The 22,095-nt window shown below is 58.9% G+C and overlaps 11 protein-coding genes across 11 annotated transcripts; 4 read left to right on the top strand and 7 right to left on the bottom strand.

The window, feature by feature from the left end:
* Positions 1-519: 519 nt before the first annotated feature.
* Positions 520-1,248, top strand: SDRG_00293 (hypothetical protein; the record flags this gene model as incomplete). Its single annotated transcript, XM_008605764.1, has 1 exon — positions 520-1,248. A coding segment is annotated over one exon (662 nt), but the record flags the coding sequence as incomplete, so codon positions are not given.
* A 160-nt stretch (positions 1,249-1,408) lies between these two features.
* On the bottom strand, positions 1,409-2,912 carry SDRG_00292 (hypothetical protein). The gene has a single exon (XM_008605763.1). It carries the CDS (start codon positions 2,787-2,789, stop codon positions 1,467-1,469), a length of 1,323 nt encoding a protein of 440 aa, XP_008603985.1. The 5' UTR covers positions 2,790-2,912; the 3' UTR covers positions 1,409-1,466.
* A 1,145-nt stretch (positions 2,913-4,057) lies between these two features.
* On the bottom strand, positions 4,058-5,800 carry SDRG_00291 (hypothetical protein). Its single transcript, XM_008605762.1, has one exon. It carries the CDS (start codon positions 5,683-5,685, stop codon positions 4,084-4,086), a length of 1,602 nt encoding a protein of 533 aa, XP_008603984.1. The 5' UTR covers positions 5,686-5,800; the 3' UTR covers positions 4,058-4,083.
* A 1,441-nt stretch (positions 5,801-7,241) lies between these two features.
* SDRG_00290 (hypothetical protein) lies at positions 7,242-8,760 on the top strand. Its single transcript, XM_008605761.1, has 6 exons — positions 7,242-7,430; positions 7,473-7,575; positions 7,621-7,702; positions 7,750-7,992; positions 8,036-8,272; positions 8,314-8,760. The coding sequence occupies exons 1-6, from the start codon at positions 7,284-7,286 to the stop codon at positions 8,504-8,506; spliced, it is 1,005 nt and encodes a 334-aa protein (XP_008603983.1). The 5' UTR covers positions 7,242-7,283; the 3' UTR covers positions 8,507-8,760.
* SDRG_00289 (peptide methionine sulfoxide reductase B2, chloroplastic) lies at positions 8,730-9,278 on the bottom strand. The gene has a single exon (XM_008605760.1). It carries the CDS (start codon positions 9,206-9,208, stop codon positions 8,774-8,776), a length of 435 nt encoding a protein of 144 aa, XP_008603982.1. The 5' UTR covers positions 9,209-9,278; the 3' UTR covers positions 8,730-8,773.
* A 5-nt stretch (positions 9,279-9,283) lies between these two features.
* On the bottom strand, positions 9,284-10,663 carry SDRG_00288 (hypothetical protein). Its single transcript, XM_008605759.1, has 8 exons — positions 10,356-10,663; positions 10,243-10,302; positions 10,107-10,199; positions 9,977-10,057; positions 9,771-9,925; positions 9,626-9,719; positions 9,522-9,578; positions 9,284-9,476 (listed from the first exon to the last, which is right to left on the bottom strand). The coding sequence occupies exons 1-8, from the start codon at positions 10,656-10,658 to the stop codon at positions 9,354-9,356; spliced, it is 966 nt and encodes a 321-aa protein (XP_008603981.1). The 5' UTR covers positions 10,659-10,663; the 3' UTR covers positions 9,284-9,353.
* A 325-nt stretch (positions 10,664-10,988) lies between these two features.
* On the top strand, positions 10,989-12,186 carry SDRG_00287 (hypothetical protein). Its single transcript, XM_008605758.1, has 3 exons — positions 10,989-11,945; positions 11,996-12,056; positions 12,114-12,186. The coding sequence occupies exon 1, from the start codon at positions 11,027-11,029 to the stop codon at positions 11,909-11,911; it is 885 nt and encodes a 294-aa protein (XP_008603980.1). The 5' UTR covers positions 10,989-11,026; the 3' UTR covers positions 11,912-11,945; positions 11,996-12,056; positions 12,114-12,186.
* A 454-nt stretch (positions 12,187-12,640) lies between these two features.
* Positions 12,641-13,631, bottom strand: SDRG_00286 (hypothetical protein; the record flags this gene model as incomplete). Its single annotated transcript, XM_008605757.1, has 4 exons — positions 12,641-12,787; positions 12,836-13,014; positions 13,071-13,159; positions 13,204-13,631. 4 exons carry the CDS (start codon positions 13,629-13,631, stop codon positions 12,641-12,643), a joined length of 843 nt encoding a protein of 280 aa, XP_008603979.1.
* A 377-nt stretch (positions 13,632-14,008) lies between these two features.
* Positions 14,009-17,661, bottom strand: SDRG_00285 (hypothetical protein). Its single transcript, XM_008605756.1, has 3 exons — positions 17,523-17,661; positions 14,409-17,476; positions 14,009-14,360 (listed from the first exon to the last, which is right to left on the bottom strand). Exons 1-3 carry the CDS (start codon positions 17,637-17,639, stop codon positions 14,072-14,074), a joined length of 3,474 nt encoding a protein of 1,157 aa, XP_008603978.1. The 5' UTR covers positions 17,640-17,661; the 3' UTR covers positions 14,009-14,071.
* Positions 17,662-18,159: 498 nt separating this feature from the next.
* On the bottom strand, positions 18,160-19,100 carry SDRG_00284 (hypothetical protein; the record flags this gene model as incomplete). The annotated part of the gene is made up of 5 exons (XM_008605755.1): positions 18,847-19,100; positions 18,693-18,802; positions 18,433-18,641; positions 18,311-18,392; positions 18,160-18,261 (listed from the first exon to the last, which is right to left on the bottom strand). The coding sequence occupies exons 1-5, from the start codon at positions 19,067-19,069 to the stop codon at positions 18,160-18,162; spliced, it is 726 nt and encodes a 241-aa protein (XP_008603977.1). The 5' UTR covers positions 19,070-19,100.
* Positions 19,101-19,505: 405 nt separating this feature from the next.
* Positions 19,506-22,065, top strand: SDRG_00283 (hypothetical protein; the record flags this gene model as incomplete). Its single annotated transcript, XM_008605754.1, has 2 exons — positions 19,506-20,112; positions 20,162-22,065. The coding sequence occupies 2 exons, from the start codon at positions 19,506-19,508 to the stop codon at positions 22,063-22,065; spliced, it is 2,511 nt and encodes an 836-aa protein (XP_008603976.1).
* Between the last annotated feature and the right edge of the window lie 30 nt (positions 22,066-22,095).

Below are 22,095 nucleotides of genomic sequence, written 5' to 3'. Positions count from 1 at the left end.
CGCGTTGGCTGCAGGAAAGGCCGTCGCTTGTCTCATGTAGTACGCCGGCGCAACCTGCGACTCGTTGACGACTATCATGCCTATCAAATCTGGTCACCCCTTCCAAGCGATGTCCCAGCGCCAAAGCAATGACACTTGCGTGCTTGGTTTACGCGTGCTCTTCTGGAGGCTGTCGCGTCAAAGGACTAGTTGTTTCTAGCGCTCTCTAGGAGCTTTGGGTGCAACTGGGAAAACACGAGACGCAGTTCCTACCGCGGAGATACCTCTCCCGTGTCGTAGAGACGCCCGAGACACGACGTTGCTCGACGAGAGCGCACAACGCGCGATCGAGGCGCAGAGAGACGCATGGGACGGTGTCCTCCGCACGATGTGCACCAGCCGGCGTGGACGCGTATGTGATCACTCAAGAGCTCTGTCGCATGAGGTGGATGGCCGAGGGCTACTGTGCTGTCGTTGCGCCACGTTTTTTCGATCGCGACGGCCCTCTCGACTCACTTTTCAATTTGCCTCTTCTCCAAACCATGGTGGCTTCCATCTACTTGACCATGCTCGCTGCTTCGACTGTCGTGTCGCTGAGCGCGCCGACCGACTGCCCCATCGCGGTGTGCCCGATGTACTACCAGCCCGTGTGTGGCTCGGACCGTGTGACGTACTCCAACAAGTGCGAGCTCGACGTCGCGGCGTGCAAGATCCCGGGTCTCACGATGGCCAACGCGACGGCGTGCGGATGGGAGACGGCCGAGTGCCCGCGCTACTGCCTCGAGATCTACCGCCCCGTGTGCGGCTCGGACGGCAAGACGTACTCGAACGAGTGTGAGCTCAACATTGCCGCGTGCAAGAACCCGTCGCTGACGCGCGCGCGCGACGGACCGTGCAAGCTGCCGACGCCGACGCCCAAGCCATCGTGTTCGGATGCATGCAACAAGATGTACGAGCCCGTGTGCGGCTCCAACTGGGTCACGTACGCCAACAAGTGCCTCCTCGAAGCCGCGCAGTGCCGCAACCCGAGCATTCTCCTCGCGGCGACCGGCGACTGCAAGTGCAACTACGCGTGCATGCGCAGCTACGACCCGATCTGCGCGTCCGACAAGCGCACGTACAGCAACTGGTGCGAGTTTAGCAAGGCCGTGTGCAAGCAGCCCGAGCTCACGTTCCGCAGCATTGGCGTCTGCAAGAAGTAGGCGCCAACTCGAGCGCACGCGAGGTACTACCAGTGTACTGACGAGCGTGTCGATCCAGGGATCCCTTTATCCACTACTTTCTCTATTGTTAAGCCAAATTGCATGTTGTACTTCCAGCGTCGGGTTGTTGAGCAGCGGCAAATGGCAAGAGGGAGGACACATCGTCTCTACAATGAAAGGTCGCGCCATTGTGCTCTGCGAGTCTTCCTCGACGTTCGGTCACGACATTGTTTGTCACCACAATCGAGTTGGCGGGTATAGTTATATATGTATGTAGTCGATAGACTATGACCTGTCGAGGGCCAGGAGGTCCTTATATAGCTGCTGCACGCGCGGGTCTTCGATCAGCTTTTTGGCGTGATAGCTGTCGAGGAGTTCGTGTAGCTTGACTTCGTCGCGGGGCTTGGCGGCGCGGGCGACTGGAATGTCATCGCCGGTTGGCGTCTGGGCGGCAGACGAGTCGATCGACGAGACGTCGATCCAGACTGTCTCGAGGTCCCGGGCGGATGCCACGTAGTTGGCGACCAAACTGCTCGGGCGCTTTCGCAGAGTCGTCTCGGTGCTCGCCGCGCTCCCAATCGTGGACCGCGTCGTGCACTCCCACGACTCGGACGTTGTGTTGCGCTCGAGGAGACTCACGCCGCGCAGCTCTTCACTGCACTCGACGCACACTTGGCTCTTGTTGAGGCGCCGCCACATGCTCGTGAGGCTCCATTTCGGGTGGCACTTTTCGCAAATCGGGCGGGCGCACTCGCGACAAGTCGCTTTCGAGAGCGCAAGCGTCTCGTCGCACGTCGGGCAGACAAAGTGATGGTTCGTAGCGTCTTGGACGGCCGAGTGCACGGCGCGGGCGCACGCGGCGCGCTGCATCGCAATGTGCGTATGCAGTTGGAGCATCTGCGTGACCCACTTGGTGAGGTACGTCATGTGATCGGGCTCGGGCAGCGTGTACTTGAGGTCGATCGAGCACAGCGAGTAGCAGTCGAGGACGCCGGGCGTGCCCGACTGCACAAACACTTGGCCCGACTGGTAGATCTCGGCGCGGTAAATGTTTTCTGCAAACGGCGGACACGCGTCGACGTCGATCGAGTGGAGCGACCGGACCCACCCGTGGCGCTGCTCGCCTTGGTGGAAAAACTGGTTTTGGCTCTCGAGGTAGCAAAGGTCCCGGATCGGTGTCGAGTCGCCGAGCCGCGGCGCCTCGAACGCTGTCCACTCGATACCCGTGTACTGCATCGGGCTCTCTTCGCTCGGCTCCATGAGCGTGTACAGCGTCGTGCTGCCGAGAATAGGGCGCCCCAGCATCGCGACAAACGACTCGGCTTCGTGCGAATTGAGGCGCTGGAAGCACGCTGCGGCCTCGGCGAGCGACGCGCGGAGCTGTGTGTGGCCGCACATGGAGTAGTTGGCGTCGTTGCCCGGCTCGTGGCCCGCGTGCAGCGTCATGCTCGCGCCGGATTTGGGGTCCGTGTAGACGCCGTAGACGGGGTATGCGCGGACGGCTTCAACGGCCTGGATGGTCTCGACGCACGCTTCAACGCTGGCGTCGTTCCAGTGGTCGGTGGCTGTCGGGCCCAACGGCGAACACTCGAACGCTACGTGCTGCATAGGGCGATACAAAAACTGGTTTCGCCGACGGCGTTGATGTCGGTAGAGGCATACGCACAGTCGATGGACCAAGTAGATCCAGCGTGTACCGAGACATATTCAATTACACCGAGTGCTGGGACACGTCGGCGCTGCTTGTCCAGCTAGGTGCGGGCTTCGACACGAGGAAAACGCGGCCATGGACCAATGAGCATTCATGCCGTAATTCGATGTCTACGGACAGGAGCCGCGACGCGTGACGACGGACCGCAGTACACCGCCCGAGGCACCCACATCAGCACGGCCGTAGGTCGGCGCGTCAGCGTCGGGAGCCCGTCACTGCACTCACATTATGACTTGCAAGAGAAGGCGTCGTGCAGCTGGGCGTCGTGGAGGTATGTGGATTCGTGTTGGGTGGCTTCCTTGCTCCTTGCGATGTTGCGGCGCGTATTTACGTCAGCCGACACTTCAACGTCCAGTGCGCCGGTTGTGCGCGATCTTGCATGCACTTGCGTTTCGAGCCATATGACGCGAGACGCGCTACGAGTGATCGCAACAGGCGGCCGTACATGTATCATTGGCGCGTGGTGCAATCTGGAGCGTTGGAATGCTATAAAACGCAGCAGCACGCGTTTACTGCGTCGGGACGTACGCCCTCGGTACCAGGTTATACTACTCGCGGACTTGAAACTATATGAATTGGCCACTGTCTCGTTCGTGTGGCGGTCCAGTGACGCGGTCCATCCATATCTCCACCGCTCAACATGTGACATGCAGCTTGAGCCCGTTAGCACATGTTTTCAACAAGCCGTAACACCCGTTTCAGCGGTACGTGGAAATCGCTCGAATGAGAACGATTGCGATGCTCGCCACGGTGTTCTCGTAGCCAGCATTTTGGCATATAGGGGCACACTAGCGCTTTGGTCTTTGCCGAAGGCTCCATCTGTGCTGGTCGAATAAGAGTGCGGCGTGTGAAGACCACGAGGCAGGATTCGCATCGGCTGTCGCGTGTCTTTGGTCCATGGGGCACCGCACGGCCCGTCTAATATCATCCATGGTAATGTAGTAATCGGCCACGAGCCACTCGTCCAGCAATGCTTGTCCAGAGTTCAAAGACCCTCTTCCTATCGATCTCCAGAGCAACTTCAGCACGACAAACGACAAACACAGGACGGTGAATTGTGAGGATTGAGCCTCCACCACAGTTCCAATTCGGCCATCCTTGCGCAGAGCATTCTTTTGTCAGCAGTGCTGACTAAAGATGCGCTGGTAACGACACAAAATGCATGTATGGTACACTGCGTTTCGTGTTGACTTAGTTGGTGAACGGAATGACTTCGGCGCGGCCTTCGGCCTTGGGGCACACGCTGCGATCCGGAAGCGCCGCAATGTACTCTTCCAAGAGCATATCAACGCGCGAGGCTTCGTTGGGCGACACGACAAAGGTGCTCTTGGCGCCCGACTGGTCAAACTGGCCCTTGACGTTCTCGGACGTGACGACATGGAACACGTCGTCGTCCTTGACGTCGCCGCTGCGCTTGGCCGACATCCACTTGAGCTCCGAGACTTCAGCGTTCTTGGCGCCAAGGCACTTGATCTTGTACGACAGACCCGCGACGTGCGCAAAGTACCCGTTCTCAGCGACGGTGCGCTCGCCGCAGCTGCCATTCATGATAAACTTGAGGAACGTCTTAAAGTTGGCGCCGTCCGTCTTGATAGCGACCATCATGTCACCAAAGGGCGACCACGACACAACGTCACCGAGCGTGAGCGGCTTGGCTTCCCAGACCTTGTCAGTGCGGATGCCACCGCCGTTCATGACGCCGACTTCGACATCGACCTTGCCGTAGAACGACTTGTACGCGTCGGCGAAAAAGTTGCCAATCGGCGCTTCCCCGAACCGAACGGCCTTCTTGGTGAGGTCGGTCTCGGCGCAGAGCGAGCCAATCACACGGTTGAAGAGCGCAGCGATCTTGGTTTCGTAATTCGCAATGACGCCTTCGAACGCTTCGTCCGTCGGCATATCGCCGGTGATCGCAAGGTTCTTGTGGCTCTGCTTGATGAACGGCGCGTACTTGTTCTTGCCTTCGGTCGACGGGCTGTAGTACTTGATGTCCGAGACCCACACGGAGCGGAAGTTCAAATCCGACTTGAGGTACCACGCGCCAAAGGTCGACTGCAGCATCGCCGAGTGGTCGTGGCCGCCGTAGATGATGTCGACGCCCTTGACGTCCTGCGAGAAGCGGTTGTCGTCGTCCCAGAGCTGGTGCGTGAGCGCGATGACCATGTCAACCTTCTCGACTTCGCGAAGGTACTTGACCTGCTCCTTCGCCGCCGCGATCGGGTCGGTCCAGTACATGCCCTTGGAGCTGTCCTTCATGTCGTACATGACGCCGAACGCGCCGATCTTGATCGTGCCCATCGTCGGCGACGTCAGCGTCTTGACGGCGTTCGGGATCGTCTCGCGGAGGAGCTTGCCGGTCGACTTTTCGAACGCGTTGGCGTTGAGCCAAGGAAACTTGGAGGCCTTTGAGACGTTGAGGAAAGCGTCAATGCCAAAGTCAAACTCGTGGTTGCCGAGGCACGCAAAGTCGACACCGAGCGCATTGTGAGCCTCGATCATCTGGAGACCCTTGAACTGACCGGACCAGAGCGACGGCGACATGGTGTCGCCCGCAAAGATGACCAAACTGTTCTCAAAGTTCTTGCGCATGGTGTGGACGAGCGGCACAACGCGGGACGGGCCGCCGACGAGCACACCGTGCTGGGTCGCATCGTCCTCCGGCTTCATCTCGTACACGTCGTTGTACGAGAGGATCTGAAGCGACGCGGTCGGGGGGCGCGTCACCACGGAGCTGTTGGCGCAGTTGGCGCCAAGGACGCTCGCGGCAAGCGAGAAGAGCACGGCAAGTTGCATGTTGACTTGAAGGCTTGAAGGCAAATGCAAAAGTGAAAAGCTCTTCAGAATTGGAAAACTTGGACGACGGCGGCGTACTATTGTAGTGTGTCACAGCGCGACGGGAGCGGTGAGTTGGTGATTTGAGTAGGTCTGCACCAATCCGATGGCGGCGACCGCGCCGTGGGTCCGTATGTCATGCAAACAGTTGGCCAGCAAGATCGCGGCGCCCCAAGATACAGACGCCACGTGCGTTCGATGGCAGCCACGTAATTTGCACGACGCGGGTGACGATGCCAGTCGTTGAGCCCCCTCATCCATGCAACGGCGTCGGTCACACGGCGAGACACTCGGCGACGGCCTGGTCGGGTCGTCAAGTTGCCGTTGGCGGCCAAGGTTGGTACCACACTGCACGCACTCGCCCTGGCCATGCACGACGACGACGCTACAAGGCGGGTGCGGATGATGATGCAGTGGCCTCTCTCGGTGTGAGCACCACAGTTTTGTCACCGAGTGCACGCAGCGACGCTGGGAAGAGTAGTACAACCCTCCTTTGGATCACCTTGGCCCAGTGTGAACCACAGAAGTTGGCGCCACGTCGAAAGTCGAATGACGCGGAAGCTGAGGAAGCCATTCGTTGTTAGCTTGGCAATGGCAAGTCAAGGCGAGCAAAGCAACAGTGCTTGTGCTGCTAGGGTTGGTCTTATGCGCCGTGTGGCTTTGCGGCTGCGACGCGGGCTCACACCGTTGGGTGCATGCACTGCGAGAAAGTGTAGGGACCCATGCACGGTGTAGGGTACGCGTATATGTTCTTATTGGGTACTGCGAAAGACTGGACGACACCAATGCGTTGGCTGGGGCGCTGTTGGTACGGCGTAATACTTGCAGCGTACAAACTTGTGTCCGAAGCCGACGAGACCTTGCAGTCCTTTGTATGCACGCGTCGTGGTGTGATGACGCCGATCACTTACGGGGGTCCTCTTCCATGTGGCGCGTAGCATAACTCCAGTCCTCTGTCTTGCGGCTAATTTGGACGGTTGCAACGCGCCGACTGCAATGCTCGTGCAAGGCGTTGCGGTCTCTACCGCCACCGGACCTCAAACTTCGTCTCAGAAGGAGATGTTCGTTGACGCTCTAGCAGTGGAAACCCTGTCTTACAGTTGTTGTACCGATAACCATTCATTATTTGCATTCCGTGCAAAGTCATTTCTACAGAGTTGCCACAGAGCATGGCCAACGTTAGTCCACAAAGGTTGCTAGTACGTAGAAAGTACTACTATTGAGGTGGCCCGCATTGTCCACCGCTGATGCATTTGAGTCCTAGTCGGGGTCCCAAGTAGAGTGCAAGATTCGTAATAACTGCGATGTTTGTATACGAAAGATGTACAATTCATCACTGCATCAAAGGTACCGGTAACACAGTTGGAGATCAAGTGCATGAACGATTTAGTTGTCCCACAAATGCAGCGTGCGCAGTCGGGTACAAATACCTGTTTACGGACATTGTGTCGCGTAGAAAGACCGTGATACGGCTATTTCTGGATCGTCCGGATACACATGTGCCATCGTATCCGAACCGCCGACTGCCTTTAAAAACGAGGTTCGAAGGTCGACCGCCGATGCGCCACGAGTTCGAGAAGCGACGCCAGCCCGACCGCTGTGGCACGGGCTTCCGCTCGACCGTGTGGCTCAACTGGGACTGCTGCGGCCTCGTCTGCGCCGCCATCTCGTGGTTCCTCATCGTCTACGCCGAGTACGTCGTCGTGGTAGGTGCCATGCCACTCTCGCCGTGACGACACATGGGCTAGGGCGTCGTGCTCGTGCCCTGGATGGGCGCCAGCCTGCTTGGCCTCTTGCACATCTCTGTCTTCACGCTGCTGTGCTTTATGGCGCTCGTCTCGCATGGCAAAGGTACATCTTACGCGTGGTCGCTGCGCCGACTTTGCATTCCACTAGCCATGATGACGGACCCGGGCTCCGTGCCCGACGATGCGATCCCTGTCGCGCTCAAGTACGCGCCGCGTGAAGAGATGAATCGGTAATGACACCGACTTGACGCCGTGATAGATGAAGCATGGCGCGTAGCTTGGAAGAGCAGCGGTACCGGACGTGCCGGCGGTGCAAGATCTACAAGCCGGCGCGGGCGCACCACTGCAGCATCTGCGAGCGCTGCGTCGTCAAGATGGACCACCACTGCCCGTGGGTAAACAACTGCGTCGGGCTCGGGAACCACAAGTTCTTCCTCCTCTTCATCTTTTACGTCTTTCTCCTCTCGCTGTACGCCATGGCGCTCGTCGTCGCCCGCTACTCGCACTGCATGCACGAAACGTAGGTCTCTTGCTCGCGTTCATGCATCACGTTTGAACTCTAGGTGCGCGAGCACGGGCGCCGTTCACGTCATCTGCCTCTGCCTCGAGGCCGTTCTTTTCGGCCTCTTCACCATGTGCATGATGTGCGACCAGTACAGCGTCATTACGACGGGCACGACGCAGATCGACCGGCTCAAAGGCGAGACAAGCGAGAACCTCGGGATCCGCGAGGTCTTTGGCGGCGTCAACAACAAGATCGCGCTGCACTGGTTCCTACCCGTCAACATTTGGTTCCCCGAGTACGCCTCGTATCGTTGTCGTAGCCTCATGCATGGCGTAGGTCGATCAAGGAGCAGTTGCTCGGCTACGCGCTCGAGTCGGCACGGGTGCAGGACGACGTCGACGAGGCGGCTGCGTTCCTCGACCCGTCCGTGCCCGACGGCGCCGAGACGACAACTGAAAAGGTCATTCTCGAAGGCGGGTGGTCGGTGGAGAAGCATGTACCCAAGCAAGAGGACATCCACGTCGTATAACCCCTAAATACAGCGAGCGGTGCCCCTTCGACCGTCGGATGGAGCGGACCACGACGCGCTTTGTATGGAGCAGGCTGACGTGCGGTCCGTGCGAGGGCGCATGTGCAACACCGGCAACGTGACAACAGTGACGAGGCCCACAGAATGAAGACTCCGTACGCCAGAGAGACTGACACTACTGTGCCCACCTCTGTACATCGAGATGTGTGTTGATGCTAGAACCTCGTAATGATGCAAAGTATTGTTGCTCGAAGTTTACATGCCTGCTCATGGCGCAGGCGAGGCCGTAAACTTGAGCGAAACGCTATTCACACAATGGCGCTCGTCGGTCGGTGTCTTGAAGCCCTCACCCTTGAAGACGTGGCCCATGTGCCCGCCGCAGTTGGCGCAGATGATCTCGATGCGGCTACCGTCGGCGTCTGGGAGCGCCTTGATCGCACCAGGAATCGCATCAAAGAACGCTGGCCACCCGCAGCCCGAGTTGAACTTTTGCGCCGACGTGTACAGCGGCGCGTCGCAGCCCGCGCAGAGGTACGTGCCAAGCGCGGTGTGCTTGTTGAAGGCGCCGGTGCCCGGGCGCTCGGTGCCTTTCTGGCGCAGAACACGGTACTGCTCGGGGTTGAGCTTGGCCCGCCATTCGCCGTCGGGGAGGTTGAACGGCACGGATGGCATCGGCGCCGGGCTCGAGCTTTGCGCCCCCATTAGTCAATCTATCACTGCGCTCCTGCGTGGCAGCACTGGAACGGACGTCGTCGCTCTCGTTGGAATTCCAAAAAGGCCTGTAAAAGTAGCCAATCAGCGGCGGTGAAATTTCGAATCAAAAATCGAAGCCAAAACGACCTTCTATCTACTGCTTGCGAACTTCGTTCTCCTTGGGCGTCGCGGGCTCCCGGGTTCGCTGGAGGTCCGTGCGAATCGCGCTACCGCCTTGCAACAGCTTGGTCGCCCAGCGGCCAATTCGCATGCGACGCTACGTAGGATGTGAGATCCTTCGCGTTCAAAGCGAGTCGAGTACGTGGACGTAGACGGTGCAGCTTCCCCAGCTCATCGTGACGACCATCGTGCGCAGTACCTAAGACATATCGTTGAGTGGGGTATACGCCGGGTATCTATCTCTACCTCAAAGAGCGGCGACAAGAGAACGTGCGACACCGACACAAAGTACGCGCCTTGCTTCAGCTGCTCGGCCTGCTTGGAGATGCGTTCCCAAGTCCTAGCATCCATGATCATGATCCACGTAGCGTTCATGAAGCGAGTGCGGTACCCGGGCGAGAAGCACGTGCTGTGGCTAAAGACGAGGTCGCCGTCGCTCCACGGATGGTCCAAGAAGCTGCCCGATACAAACGAGATCGACTGCGCAATGCCGTCATAGTCTTGGCCGAGCTTGTCGACGCGTGCAAGGGAAAAGTCCACAAGCGGCTATCGCAGCAAACTGAGACGACGTGTCTTCAATGCACGATGAGAATCAACCTGCAACACCTCGATGCCCACGGATTTGTGAAACGGATGCAAAAGCGCGGCCGCAACGACCGCCTTGCCGACACCCGAGCCCTAGATCCTTACGCATGAGGGCCATGGTACGAGCGTGATGGTATCGCACCAAGTCGTAGAAGATGGCGTTGTTCTGCGGCAGCTCGGGCGCGATCGACAGCAAAATGTCTGCGAACGGGAAGAAGGCGATTTCGCCGTAGACCTACAGACAATATAGCATGCAAGGCGTTGCATTGAAATAGTACGTGGCCCGTCGTGTCGTGCTCGGTGCCCTTGCGCGCTTGCATGGACATTTCCTTTCCATACTAAGACGAGAATGATGAAGTTCAAAGCCGCGCGATTGCAGCAGCTTGCGTACGTCAGACGAAATGTGGCGGTACACGCGATCGTAGACCTGGAACGGGCCGTAAAAGATGAGGCCCAGCGCAAACTGCTCGACAGGCAAACTCTCGACTTCGGGCTTGACGTCCTCGGGCACGAGATCCTTGACAAAGTCAATGGTCGCGGACCGCTTCTGGGCATCCGTGCCCTTGATGTCACGCAGCACCTGCTGTGCATACGCCCGCATCTTGGCCTCGGCGCCCTTCCACGCCTCTTCCTGCGGCGCGTACTGCGCCAAGACGCGCTGCCAGCCCGTCACCTCGGTGTGCGACGCTGCCATTTTCGAATTCAGCAGCTCGGCTCGATGCCATTGGGCGACAATTCAATCAATAGCGCGTTGGGATTCGTTTCTTTTAAGCCAATCAAACGTCGCCTGCTGTCAACATCCCTGGACCTTGCACAAACGCTTGGATGCAAGAACTGGGTAGCTGGTAGAGCTACCTGCCGATTTAAGCATACCTCAAGCATTGTACCAGCATCCCTCGGTATGTGTCGTCGCAAGCTTGCAATGTGCAGTTGCCTCGAGGGATCTGGTTCAACATCCTTCTAAAAAACAGCCAATCCAAATCGAGCATCTTACTTGTTTTGACCAATGGCATTTGCCTGCGCTACCGACTCCCAGATCCTGGTTCGACAAGCAACAACACCATGCTGCTGCGCTACATCGTCGCCGTCGCCGCCCTCCTCGCCGCGCTCACCACCGCGTCCACGAACTTGTGCGAGGACTCGGCGCCTTGCCCCAAGGGCGGGAGCCCCGTGTGCGCAACCAACGGCGTCACCTACACGAACGCTTGCGGCTTGACCAAGGCCAACTGCATCAACGCGAGCCTTGGCCTCGCAAGCACTGGAGTGTGCACGTCGCCGATGCACATTTGTGCCATGGAGTGCCCAGTCTCATACGATCCGCAGTGCGGTTCGAACGGCATGACGTATGCCAACTTGTGCGAGTTCAAGAAGGCCCACTGCGCCAACCCGACAGTGACGCTCGACCACGCCGGCCGCTGCCCCGCGCGGCAGACACTCGAGTGTCCCAGTATCTGCACCATGGAGTATGCGCCCGTTTGCGGGACTGATAGGACAACGTACAGCAACAAGTGCAAGCTCGAAGTTGCGCGCTGCCGCGGCGGGCCAAAGTCGACGCTCCGCATCGCCCACGAGGGTCCGTGCGACGACACTGCGTCGGTCCGCCACCTCGAAGCCTGCCCGACATCGTGCAATGACAAGCACGCGCCCGTGTGCGGCTCGGACGGGCGCACGTACGTCAACGAATGCAGCTTTAAGAAGATCCACTGCGGCAACGACGACATGCGCATCGTCCATCGCGGCGCCTGCGACGATTCGCCTGCAAGTGTTGTCATTCCGAAGGGCGATTGCCGTGACCGCCCGTGCAACCGCATGTTTGCTCCCGTCTGCGGCTCGGACAACAAGACGTACAACAACATGTGCCTCTTTGAGAACGCGCAGTGCGGTAACCACGCCTTGACTCTCTTGCACCGCGGTAGCTGCGACGACCCGCCGACCAAAGAGCTCTAAGGCCCCACTAAATACTTGTACTCAAGTGCGTTTGGTAATCATGTCTCATACTACCCCGAGCAAACTAGGCATCGCCCTATGTAGTCGTGCGATGGAGCACACGCAGCGGGTTGCCTTCGACCATGCACACTGTAAAGTCATTGAGGTATAGTGGCTTGTAGAGCAGTGAGTCCTGGTAGTCGTCATGACACTGACACGTCAGCGGCCTCAAAAATGTCTGCAGGAACTCGACAATGCCTTGGATGGATTGCATACTAAATGTGGCATTTTGGGTCTATATATGGCGTTTGCCACATTGAATGGCTTGGGCAATAGCTCGGGTTGTACACCTCGCGCGGTGAAGCGACGCAGCGCGATACGCTCTCCAACATGCCTTCTATCGATGTGCCAACTTTTGGCGACTTTTTGTTTCGACTTCAAATGGCGCACCAAGAGCGTCCGCGCGCGGCAGCGCAGGCAGGGCCTCGCATCCCATTGGCTTAAAATCGAAATGATTTGGCCACTCACAACATTAAACCAGTGTATTTTATACCATACATATATCAAGGTTTGATGTGTCATAAAATGGTTGAAAACTCGTGAGCACCAAAACAGCTCCCTTTATCAACTGCAACGACGTCGTCACCAGCGACAACGATTTTGTTCATGACTGTGCATTTGACAAGGCTCGTCACACGAACTACCCCACTGTAGTTTATAGTCGGCTGCGCCACAAACACGTGTCTAGTATTACGGTGCGTTGAAGCAAGGTTGCAAGCGATCCTTCACGTGCGAAGCAACCTCCCACCACAGTGCGTACAAGTCGTCGTACGGTCCGCCCGCGAGTACTTCGACATGCCACGGCTTTTCCAAAATGTAGTGAATCGCCTTGACATCCTATACGTAAACTTGATACTAGGGGTAGGGTTCCACTATGGTGGATACCTCGAGTTGCCACAGGCGCGGGTGCGCGATCGGCAGTGTCTTGAGCGCGTTAAACACATACGGCACGTCGATAAAGTCGGGAAACGCTTCGTTGAGGAAGCATTGATCCGAAAACACAAACCGCTCGACGCTGCGTTCGCCCTGAAGTTTTGCGAGCAGCGACTCGAGCGTTGCGCAGCCTAGTACACAGCGCAGCAAGCATAAGCACATACTAAATCGATGTGGAATAACCTACTAGGATGCAACACCAACATGCCCGAGTTGAAGTACCGACGGACGTTATTCGTTGTCTCGGAATACGCGCAGGATGCTGGCGTCCACGACCTACACGACAGATCTTGCATTTTTATAACAACACAAAAACATACGGGGGATAATGGGTGATGCGCTGCGGGTTGCACGTGCACGCGCGGCTCGCGGCGATGGTGGTCGCGTCCGGTGCGATCGCGTCAAAGAGGTCGTCCATGTTGCGCACGCACAGCATGTCGGCGTCGAGGAAGACAATGGTGTCAAACATCTCGAGCTCAAACACGCGCAGCTTGGCCCACGCGTGCTGGAAGCGCGCAAATGCGTAGCGCGTCGCTTGGTCGGACCGCAGCGGAATCGGCGCCACGTCGTACAAAAGCGCATTCTCGAGCGATGTCGTCAATTGCATCCGCACAGAGGCCGAGACATTGGGCGTGACGAGCACGACAAGCGGCAGCGTCGACCCAACGCGGTGGAGGCTCGCGCGCAACACCTGCGCCCCGATAGCGTACGCGTCCGTACAAACCAGCGTTGCGTACGCACGCGCCATACCGCAAATCCCAAACTGGAATAGTACCGTGTTGACGCAAAGTGACGTCGGAAGGGGCTGGGACCGTTCGAGTCCTCCGACCACTTGACACCACACATCTCGTTCGTCCAGAGCTGTCCGGCGCCAGATAGCGTATAACGAGAATCTCGAATACAGACTTGACTAGCACGCTAGCAAAGAGCAACCGAGGTCTTCGACCGCGTAGACCGTGCGTCCAACTCGTGCGCTCCATGCGAGCCAAGGGGTAGGGCAAAGGTCAGCTTCAACTTCGACAGCGCGACACACTGGACCGACCACTGTGCACGGAGCTTAGGATGATCGAAGTGACCGATCGCCTCATGTGCACTTGATTCAAGTTGTCCGAGGCCAGAACACAATTTGAGAAACCAATTTGTATTCATCTACATACACTGTACTGAAAAGCAAGGGAAAGAGAGTGGTTAGCCCCAGAGCTGCATGACTTGTTCGGGGGTTTCGGCTGCCTTGAGCAGGACAACGTGGACGCCGTCGTCATGGCGGCGGTAGCCGTACACGGGCGGCGCTGGCTGCCCGTTGGCGCCGTGGCCCATCGTCGTCATGTTGGCCCCCGTGTCGTGCAGAGCAACGTAGTCGCCGCGCTCGAGCCGAGGGACGGTCATGGTCCGTGCGCTCCACTCGTGGTGCAGAGGCTCCCCGAGGCAAATGGCCGATTGGAGCTCTTTGGGTGCCGCCGAGAGCTGCCCGTTGGCCCTAAATCCTCATCGTTAGCGTCGTGAGCTTTACATTCTGTCATCGTACTTGTAGACCGAGACGCGGTGCTTGTAACTGCCGTTTGGTAGCCGCGTGTGCACGTCGGCGCCGGCGTCAATGACGGCGGTTTGCGTCGGGGTCGACCGGTCGTCGGGAGCACCGTGGAACCGGATGTATTCGACCTCGCTCACGGTCCACCCCACCTTGGCGCTAACGTAGTCGCCGTGCTCGGTGACCACAGTGCGGCCGTTGCGCTCAAATATCTTGGGCACCTCGGCATGCAGCACTTCGACGACGTCCGCAAACGTCAAGCCGACATCGTCGGCGTCATAGCGCGCATCAAGGTCGCCACCGACGTTCAGCACCTTGACGCGTGTCTCGCCGGCGACGGCGTCAATGTCATTCGCAAGGTCGCAGAGCTGGTTGGCGCCGTCCGCTATCTCACGCAGGAGCGCCTTGTTGCCGTCAGCGCGCTTTGGGCACGTGGCAAGGACGAGGCCCGTGAGCCACGGGTGCTCCTTGAACATTCCGAGGAGCTTGGCGCGGTTGTCGTTCGTGAGCGAAATCCCAGCCATCCACGTGTGGGCGGCTTCGTGACAGACGTGAACGCGGACACCGATGCGGGGCAGCTCGCCGGCGTACCGGGGCGTGCACTCGGGGAAGCTGCTCTGAAACCGCATCTGCGCGTGCTCCTTGATGATCTCGAGCTCTTCAAACGAGTCGGCATTGACCTCGACACCCATGTCAATGGCATAAGCCAGCTCGCGGCGCGTTTTCACGGGGCTTGTAAACGCAATCTTGTGCGGCGCGCAGCCGAGGCGGAGCGCGTGCTGCACCTCGACGATCGACGCGCAGGTCAAGCCAATGTCGTTCTCAATCGCGCGCCGCAGGAAGAAGGCTAACGGGCACGACGAGACGTGGAAGCGGTGCTCAAAGTGCGCTGGGAACGGCGCCACGAGCGACTGAAACGCGACATCAACGCCGTCGAGGTCATAGAGGACCATGCGCGGAAAGAGCTCGTGCCCGGACGCCAAAAGCGACCGCAGCGCCGGGCTTCGCCCCGCAGCTTTGACACCAAAGTCCCAAATGCTCTTGCTCTCGGGCTTGGGCGGTGTCGAGGGCAGGTGGTGCGTCACCGGCACGTCGACAAACTTGGCGCAGAGCGGGTCCCAGTGGTTGAGGATGAGCGCGAGCTTGCGCAAGATGATGGCGTCCTCCAAGACGAGCTCCACCATGGTCTTGGTGCCGCGGTAGATGTGGTTGACCATGTCGGCGCCGAGCGCGATGCGCAACACGCCGTGTGCGAGCTTCCCGAGCGTCACGGGTTGTCCGACAAGGCACTTTTTGCTCGCGAGCGCGACCTCGAGCGGGCACGTCTCGGTGATGACGCTCGAAATGTCCTTGGAGAGGAACATGTGCACGAGCTTGAGACGGTCGACGCTAAGGCACACGCCGTGCTCCACCACGTGGAACGAGATGATCGTGTCGAGGGGCCGCAATAACGTGCCGTCGGCCGCCATCGACGGCTTGCGCACGTCACGCGGCGGCTCGAGCAGCGAGACGTGGGCGTGCGTGGCCATCATGGCTTTCGACCGGGCAATGTACTCGTAGCAGATTTGCCCAACCATCGCCGACGGGATCGACGCGTACAGCTCCATGTTGACGAGCGCCGTCTCCCACCGCAGGAGCAGCCCGACGTTCATGCGCGAGGCAAAGCGGGCGCGGGTGAGCGGCATGCTTAGCGGCGGAAACTCATACTTGGAAAAGTAGTCGGTGTACCCGATCGGGAAGATGCTGCCAAGGTCCTCGCTCCCCTCGAGCTCGTCGATGTAGACGGATGGGATGAGGACACCGCCGCAGAACGGAACGCCGGCAAAGAACTTGGATCCGGTGATGAGCACGAGGTACCCGCGCGCCATGTACTCGGCGAGCGAGAGCTTGTCGAGGCGCATCTGGCACGCGTCAATGACGACGAGGAGTCGGGTCGTGTAGATAGCCGAGAGCTCGTCCACAAGCGACAAGCTCGGGCAACTCAGCCCGGTTTTGGAGCCCATGACAACGTGCAATAAGACCACGTTGTGGGCGGCGGTCGGCGACGTTGAGAGTGCTTCAATGACGCTCGCGCGCACGGTCGCGTCGGCGTTCTCGACGTGCCCGTCGTCTTGGCGCGCGGGAATCTGCACGCAGTGGACCTTGGCGGTTGGAAACCCGCGCAGGAGCTTGCCAGGCTCGACAGCGTCGCCACTCGGCGAGAGCTTGCTAAAGTGCTTGCCATTGGAGGCTGCGACGGACCCGCTTCCGGTTTCACCACCCGCGGTCACGATGAGCGTCATGCGGCCGGTCGTCGTCGTCTCGGAGGCGACGCTGGCCAGTCGGGCGAGGGCCACCGACGTGGCGAGGAGCTCGGCGTCGGTGCCGGAGGGCGAAATGACGCACTCAAAAGCGCCGTCGTCATAGAGCGCTTTGAGCCCGAGGCAGTCAGCGACACGGTCTCGAATCGACTGCATTTTGCGGTCAAAGACCTCGCGGATGTTTTCATTGTTGATCGAGAGCGACGAGAGGAGGAGCTCTTGGCGAATGCGCTCGCAGACCGTGTAGGCATCGAGGGCGACACTCGAGCTCGTGCAACTCGCCCGTGAGATCCACGCGTGCTGCGGCACAGCACATGGGATCGTGGTCGTGTTGTACTTGTTGGTTTGCGTGGCGTTGTCCAAGATCGACCGGTCGTCCGAGCCGCGAATGAGAAGCGTCTCGGTCTGCTCGGCGAACGGCAGTGCGCACCGCACAAAGGTGAGGATTTCTTGCCACGAGTCCCCGTGGTACGAGATGCCGAGCATGGCCGCAAGCCGGTACACGTGCTCGGTCTCGGTGGTCGCATTGCTGCTGTTGTGCACCAAGTGGTGCATCATGCGCACTTCGTCGTACTCTTGGTCGCCAATCGCAGCATACTCGTCGATTTCGTGGGCAGGGAACGTCGCAATGTACTTGAGCTTGATGTACAGTTGCACAATGCGGCGCGCAATGTAGCACGGCGAGTTGCGGTTGAGCTCGGGCGACAAGAGCATTTTCGAGTGCAGAAACGTCGAGAGCTTGACCGCGTCGGCCATGTGCTGGATCTACATGCCTCGTGTTGGACGTTGCGAGGCGTAGGAGGCAGCGTACCTGCCATTCGTGCGACGTCTCCGACTTGTGAAAGAGGAGAAAGAGCGGGAGCAATTCCGGTCGGTAGAGCTCGACCGACTTGCGCAAGACGCGACGGTGCAGCTTGGTCGATGCCATGAGAGCCGCAAATCCAAACTGCAAATCGGGTGGTCCAAGGTCTCAGGGAACATTATTTGCTCAAATCTGAAACGGGCGATCCGTGGATATTCGAACTTATGACGTGGCGCGCCCTCCGGACAGTTCGAATTTCTATGGGATTTAGCCCAAAAAGCCAACGTGTCGACGTGTCGTCCCACCGAGCCACCGAGGTGTTCTGTCCCACGAAGTAACCACCGCGAGACAAGAGAATGGCGAAGCGTCGCGTCGATGCGATCGAGGCGCAGACCACGATCATGTGCCAGGAGCTGGGCCGCAACCGTGCTTCCCGTCGTCCCGATCTCCCATGTAGCATAATGAAATCAAGATATATCGTGTGCTCGTTTTTCGATCACCTCGGATGGCTGCGTCACTGGAATGGAAGTGAGTTGGAACATCTGGACGATGGTACCAGATCCAGATCCAAATTTTGCGGTCCATCCATGAATCGACGTCGAAGAAAATACGGTGTTGGATACCTCGGCGACCTTTGTTTTTGCACTTACGACTTGGTTTGCGTCCGCAATTTGGCGACGAGCGTCTGAATTTTTCCATCTTTGAGCCGCACGAGCTGCTCCAGTTTCTGGATCTTCTGCTCCAGAATCTAGTTTCGAAACGCGTGAGCTGACGTGCGAAAAGGAGATTACGATCACCTGGATCGTCTCCTTTTGCTCTTCTATGACGCTGTTCTTTTCTTGCAGCTGCGCTTGAAGCTCGCCCTCTGGCTTGAACGCTCTAGATAATTTTAGAGCTTTACCAGATCTGAAAAATGTACCTTGCCAGACCCGCAATGCTCGACGGGTACTCGTCCATCGAGACAGGTGAGGCGAGTTTGTCGGCGGCCAGTGCTTCGTCGTGGTAGTGGTCCTTGCTCTCGACGTCGCGGACCTCGGAGCGCTTCCGATCGAGGGGGCTTGGTGCCTCCGGGGGGCCGTCCGTGTCGGGGTCATACTGGCTACTGCGCTTGAGCCGATAGTTGGCGATCTAATGACGCATTCACTCGTCATGTGTACACCTTGTGTAGCACGAGTCGACCTTGATCTGGAGTCTGGTGAGGAACTCTTCCACAGCACCAGGCTTGCACTGAACGATGTCGTCCATTTCGCGCTTGGTGAGCTGGAACCCGAGCTTTCGAAGGACTTTGGCTAGCTTCAATGTGAGCACCTTGTACAATATCGCGCCAACGCACTGTTGAGCGTGTTCCAGTTGTACTGTTTTTGGGTCACCGAGTTGGCGGCGCTGTAGTTGTGCATTTGAACGAGCCGTGGAAAGTAGTACGCAATGACTTCGGCGGCCAAGATGCCATCGCTAAAGTCGCGGCCCATGTTCTTCTTGGGCCGCGAGAGCGGAACCTCGTCGATCCACGCGTAGATCTTCTGCAAGATGGCGTCGTCGAGCGGAATTGAGGCCATCGGTCGGCTCTGAAACTGCGACCGTTCCAAAAAAGGCCGCATTGGTATCTTGCGTCGTCGGCTTGAGGCTCCGCATAAATAGAGATCTCGCTTCCACCCCTTATCTCGTGTCGCCATGTCCTTAGGTGCACTGATTGTTGTGGCCAACCACAATCGTGCTCGGGCGATGCAGGTACTGTTGTACGATCAAGATTCCCATGTCAACACCAAACGCCAAGTGTCTTGCGGCTCTTCATTGGATGAAATGTATATATTTTATTCGCATTGCCCAATCAATGTGCACATGCGAGGCGGTCGAAAGGTCGCGTGAAAGATCGAACGACTTTGCGACCGCGCCACCATGGACGCGTACCATGGCGCCTCCTACAGCGCGCTCCTCGTTCTCCTTCTCGTAGCGCTCATTGAGGCGACGGTCCCGGACGTCCTTCTGCACTCGATGTGGAGTGCGACGACGACGGCGACGACGACGCTCGAGACGCCCGGGCGCTGGGTCGACGTGCCCGGCGCGAGCATCCCGGCTTTTCTCGCGCTGCCCATGACGCTGCTTGTTACATACTCGGCGACCGTGTACCCGGATTCAGTGCAGCCGCCCGTCGCCATCATCGACAAGAGCCGCCCGCCCGGCGCCGACGACCTCGTCTCGTTCCGCGTCCTTGTCGACGGGGCGCCGATGCGAGCGTCGGGCGCATCGTCGGGATATTACCAAGGCGCGTCATCGCTCGTTGGAGGCTACCTCGTCGTTTCGCTCGCCGCCGGCAACCATACACTCGAGCTGCAATGGAAGAAGACCGGCACCTTTGTGACCTCATGGCGCATCGACCCGACGGTCGACACGGGCTTCTCGGGCGCGTGCTCGCTCATTGCGGCGGCGCAGCACTCGTACGTGTGGTATACGCAGCCGCTGTATTCGATAGCAATGGAGCCGACTGCAGCATATGTCAGCGTCCCGGGCATGTCTCTCTCAGTGTCGCTGCCGACGCCGACGCCACTACGCTTTCTCTACAATCTGCCGCTGCGACCGGATGCGATGCCCCTCACCGGCGGTACCATGCTGAATCCAAGATCTAGGTTTGAGTCTAGTGACGTATGTAGTCGGGTCGGACATCGATCGCGTCGACACGATCTTGTCGATCAACAACGTACTGAACGACGCAACGCGCGCTACGTATTCGACCCAAGCCAAGTTTACCCAACCCAACGCGCTCCTCTCCGATGTCGCACTCACGCTACCTGCCGGCGAGTACTCGGTGCAGCTGCTTTTGCGCCTCCAGTCACCGTCCGGGCGGTCTTGGCGGTCGCTTCCGACGACCGGCGACGGCTTTCTCATGGGGCGGCTCCTCGCGGTCATTGCGCAAGCGCCGACGACGATCGAATCCTACCAAGTCGACACGACCGTGCTGTCGGTACCGCGCACAAAGTGGTTCGACGTCGGGTCGGCCGTCCCGTTCAACGTTGTGGGGGCCGTCACGACCGTCCTCCTCACGTACTTGCTTCCAATCCAGATGCTCAACAACCCGTATTTCAACTCGTTCTCGCAGTTTGACGCGGGCGCCGTGAGCGCACGTCTCCTCGTCGACTCGATTCCGTACACGAGCAGCGCGGCCCGGGTCGCGGGGGCAGCCCGTGGCAACCAGATTGCGCAGGCGTCGCTGGCGCTGCAGCTGTTTCCGGGTCCGCACACGGTCAAGCTTCAATGGATGTACCAAGACGGGCTCGAGCCTGGCGACATCATCACGATCATGAACGCGATCACCGAAGGCCACGAAAGCTTCTCGCTTCGCGTGCACATGGACTCGTGGATCAACACACCGACGGTGGTGGCCTCGGCACCGGTCCTTTTGGGGCACCAGAACCAAGCACTACGGCTGCCGCCGGACGCGATCGCGGTTGTCGACCACACCAACACGTCGTTCAACTACCCGATTGTCGTTTCGTGTAGCGTCGACCATGGCACGATTGCTCTGCCTCCCGCGCCGTCGACGGTCACGGTATCGACGCCCTCGGCAACGACAACGCTGCTCAAGGGTCCGCTGCTGGATGTGAATCGCGTGCTCTCGAATATAGTGTACACACCGCCGACCAACTGGTTTGGCAATGCAACGCTTACGATGGCGGTCCAAGACCAGACCATGTACTTGATCGAGCCGACGTTTCCAGCGCCCACGACCGTGGTCGTAGCGATGCACTACACGCCGGTCGCGCCGACGATTACGCTGCCGCTGGGCCAAACGGCCATCGCAGAAGGTGCGACGGGTGCGATCACTGGGCTGCGCATCGTCGGTGACGAGGTCTCGTACTCGGTACTCGGGCTTGTACCACAAACCATTGCGGTCGCCTTGCGTGTCGCCAGCGGTCTCGTCTCGCTTTCTTCGACAAGCAACTTGTCATTTGCGAGAGGTTCGGGTCGAAAGGACGCCATGATGCACTTCACAGGGTCGCTCCAGGATGTCAACCGCGCACTCGCAGTACTTGTGTACACGCCCGATGACGACTTCAACTCGCTCCAGCACGCCGAGAGCCTCGACGTTGTCGTTGAAAACGTGGCGTCGGGGCTTCTCGCCACCGCGGCTTGGCCCATCACTGTCACCGCCGTCAACGATCGCCCAAGCATTGACGTGAGCCAGTTGCAGGCTCAACTGCAAGGGTACCTCGTCACGTACGCAGACACGGCAACTCTACTATACCTTCGTCTCCAAGCCTTCTCGGAATGGGGCCAACTGCAGCTCGAGGCGGCGCCCGGTGCCACCGTCGTCACATCGTCGGCACGGGCGTTGCGCGTGTCGGGTACGTCGATGTCGGTCAGCGCAACGATGGCGTCCTTGGTCTATCGTCGGGATGTGTTCTACTTTGGCTCCGAGATCATCTCGGTCGAAGCGAGCACGGACGCCGCGTTTGGCGTGCGACACGTGACCTTTTTGCAGCTAAGCATGGCCAATGCGTCGCGCATCGGTACGTGCGAGTGCATCCTATCGCCGGCGCTGACGCTTGCTGAGTAGATGCACCGCTTCTTGTGTCGTCGCTTGCAC

This window comes from Saprolegnia diclina, assembly GCF_000281045.1.
Source record: "Saprolegnia diclina VS20 unplaced genomic scaffold supercont1.1, whole genome shotgun sequence".
Classification (NCBI taxonomy): Eukaryota; Oomycota; class Saprolegniomycetes; order Saprolegniales; family Saprolegniaceae; genus Saprolegnia; species Saprolegnia diclina.
The sequence above is the reverse complement of the archived record's forward strand: the minus strand, read 5'-3'. Positions and strand labels throughout refer to the sequence as shown.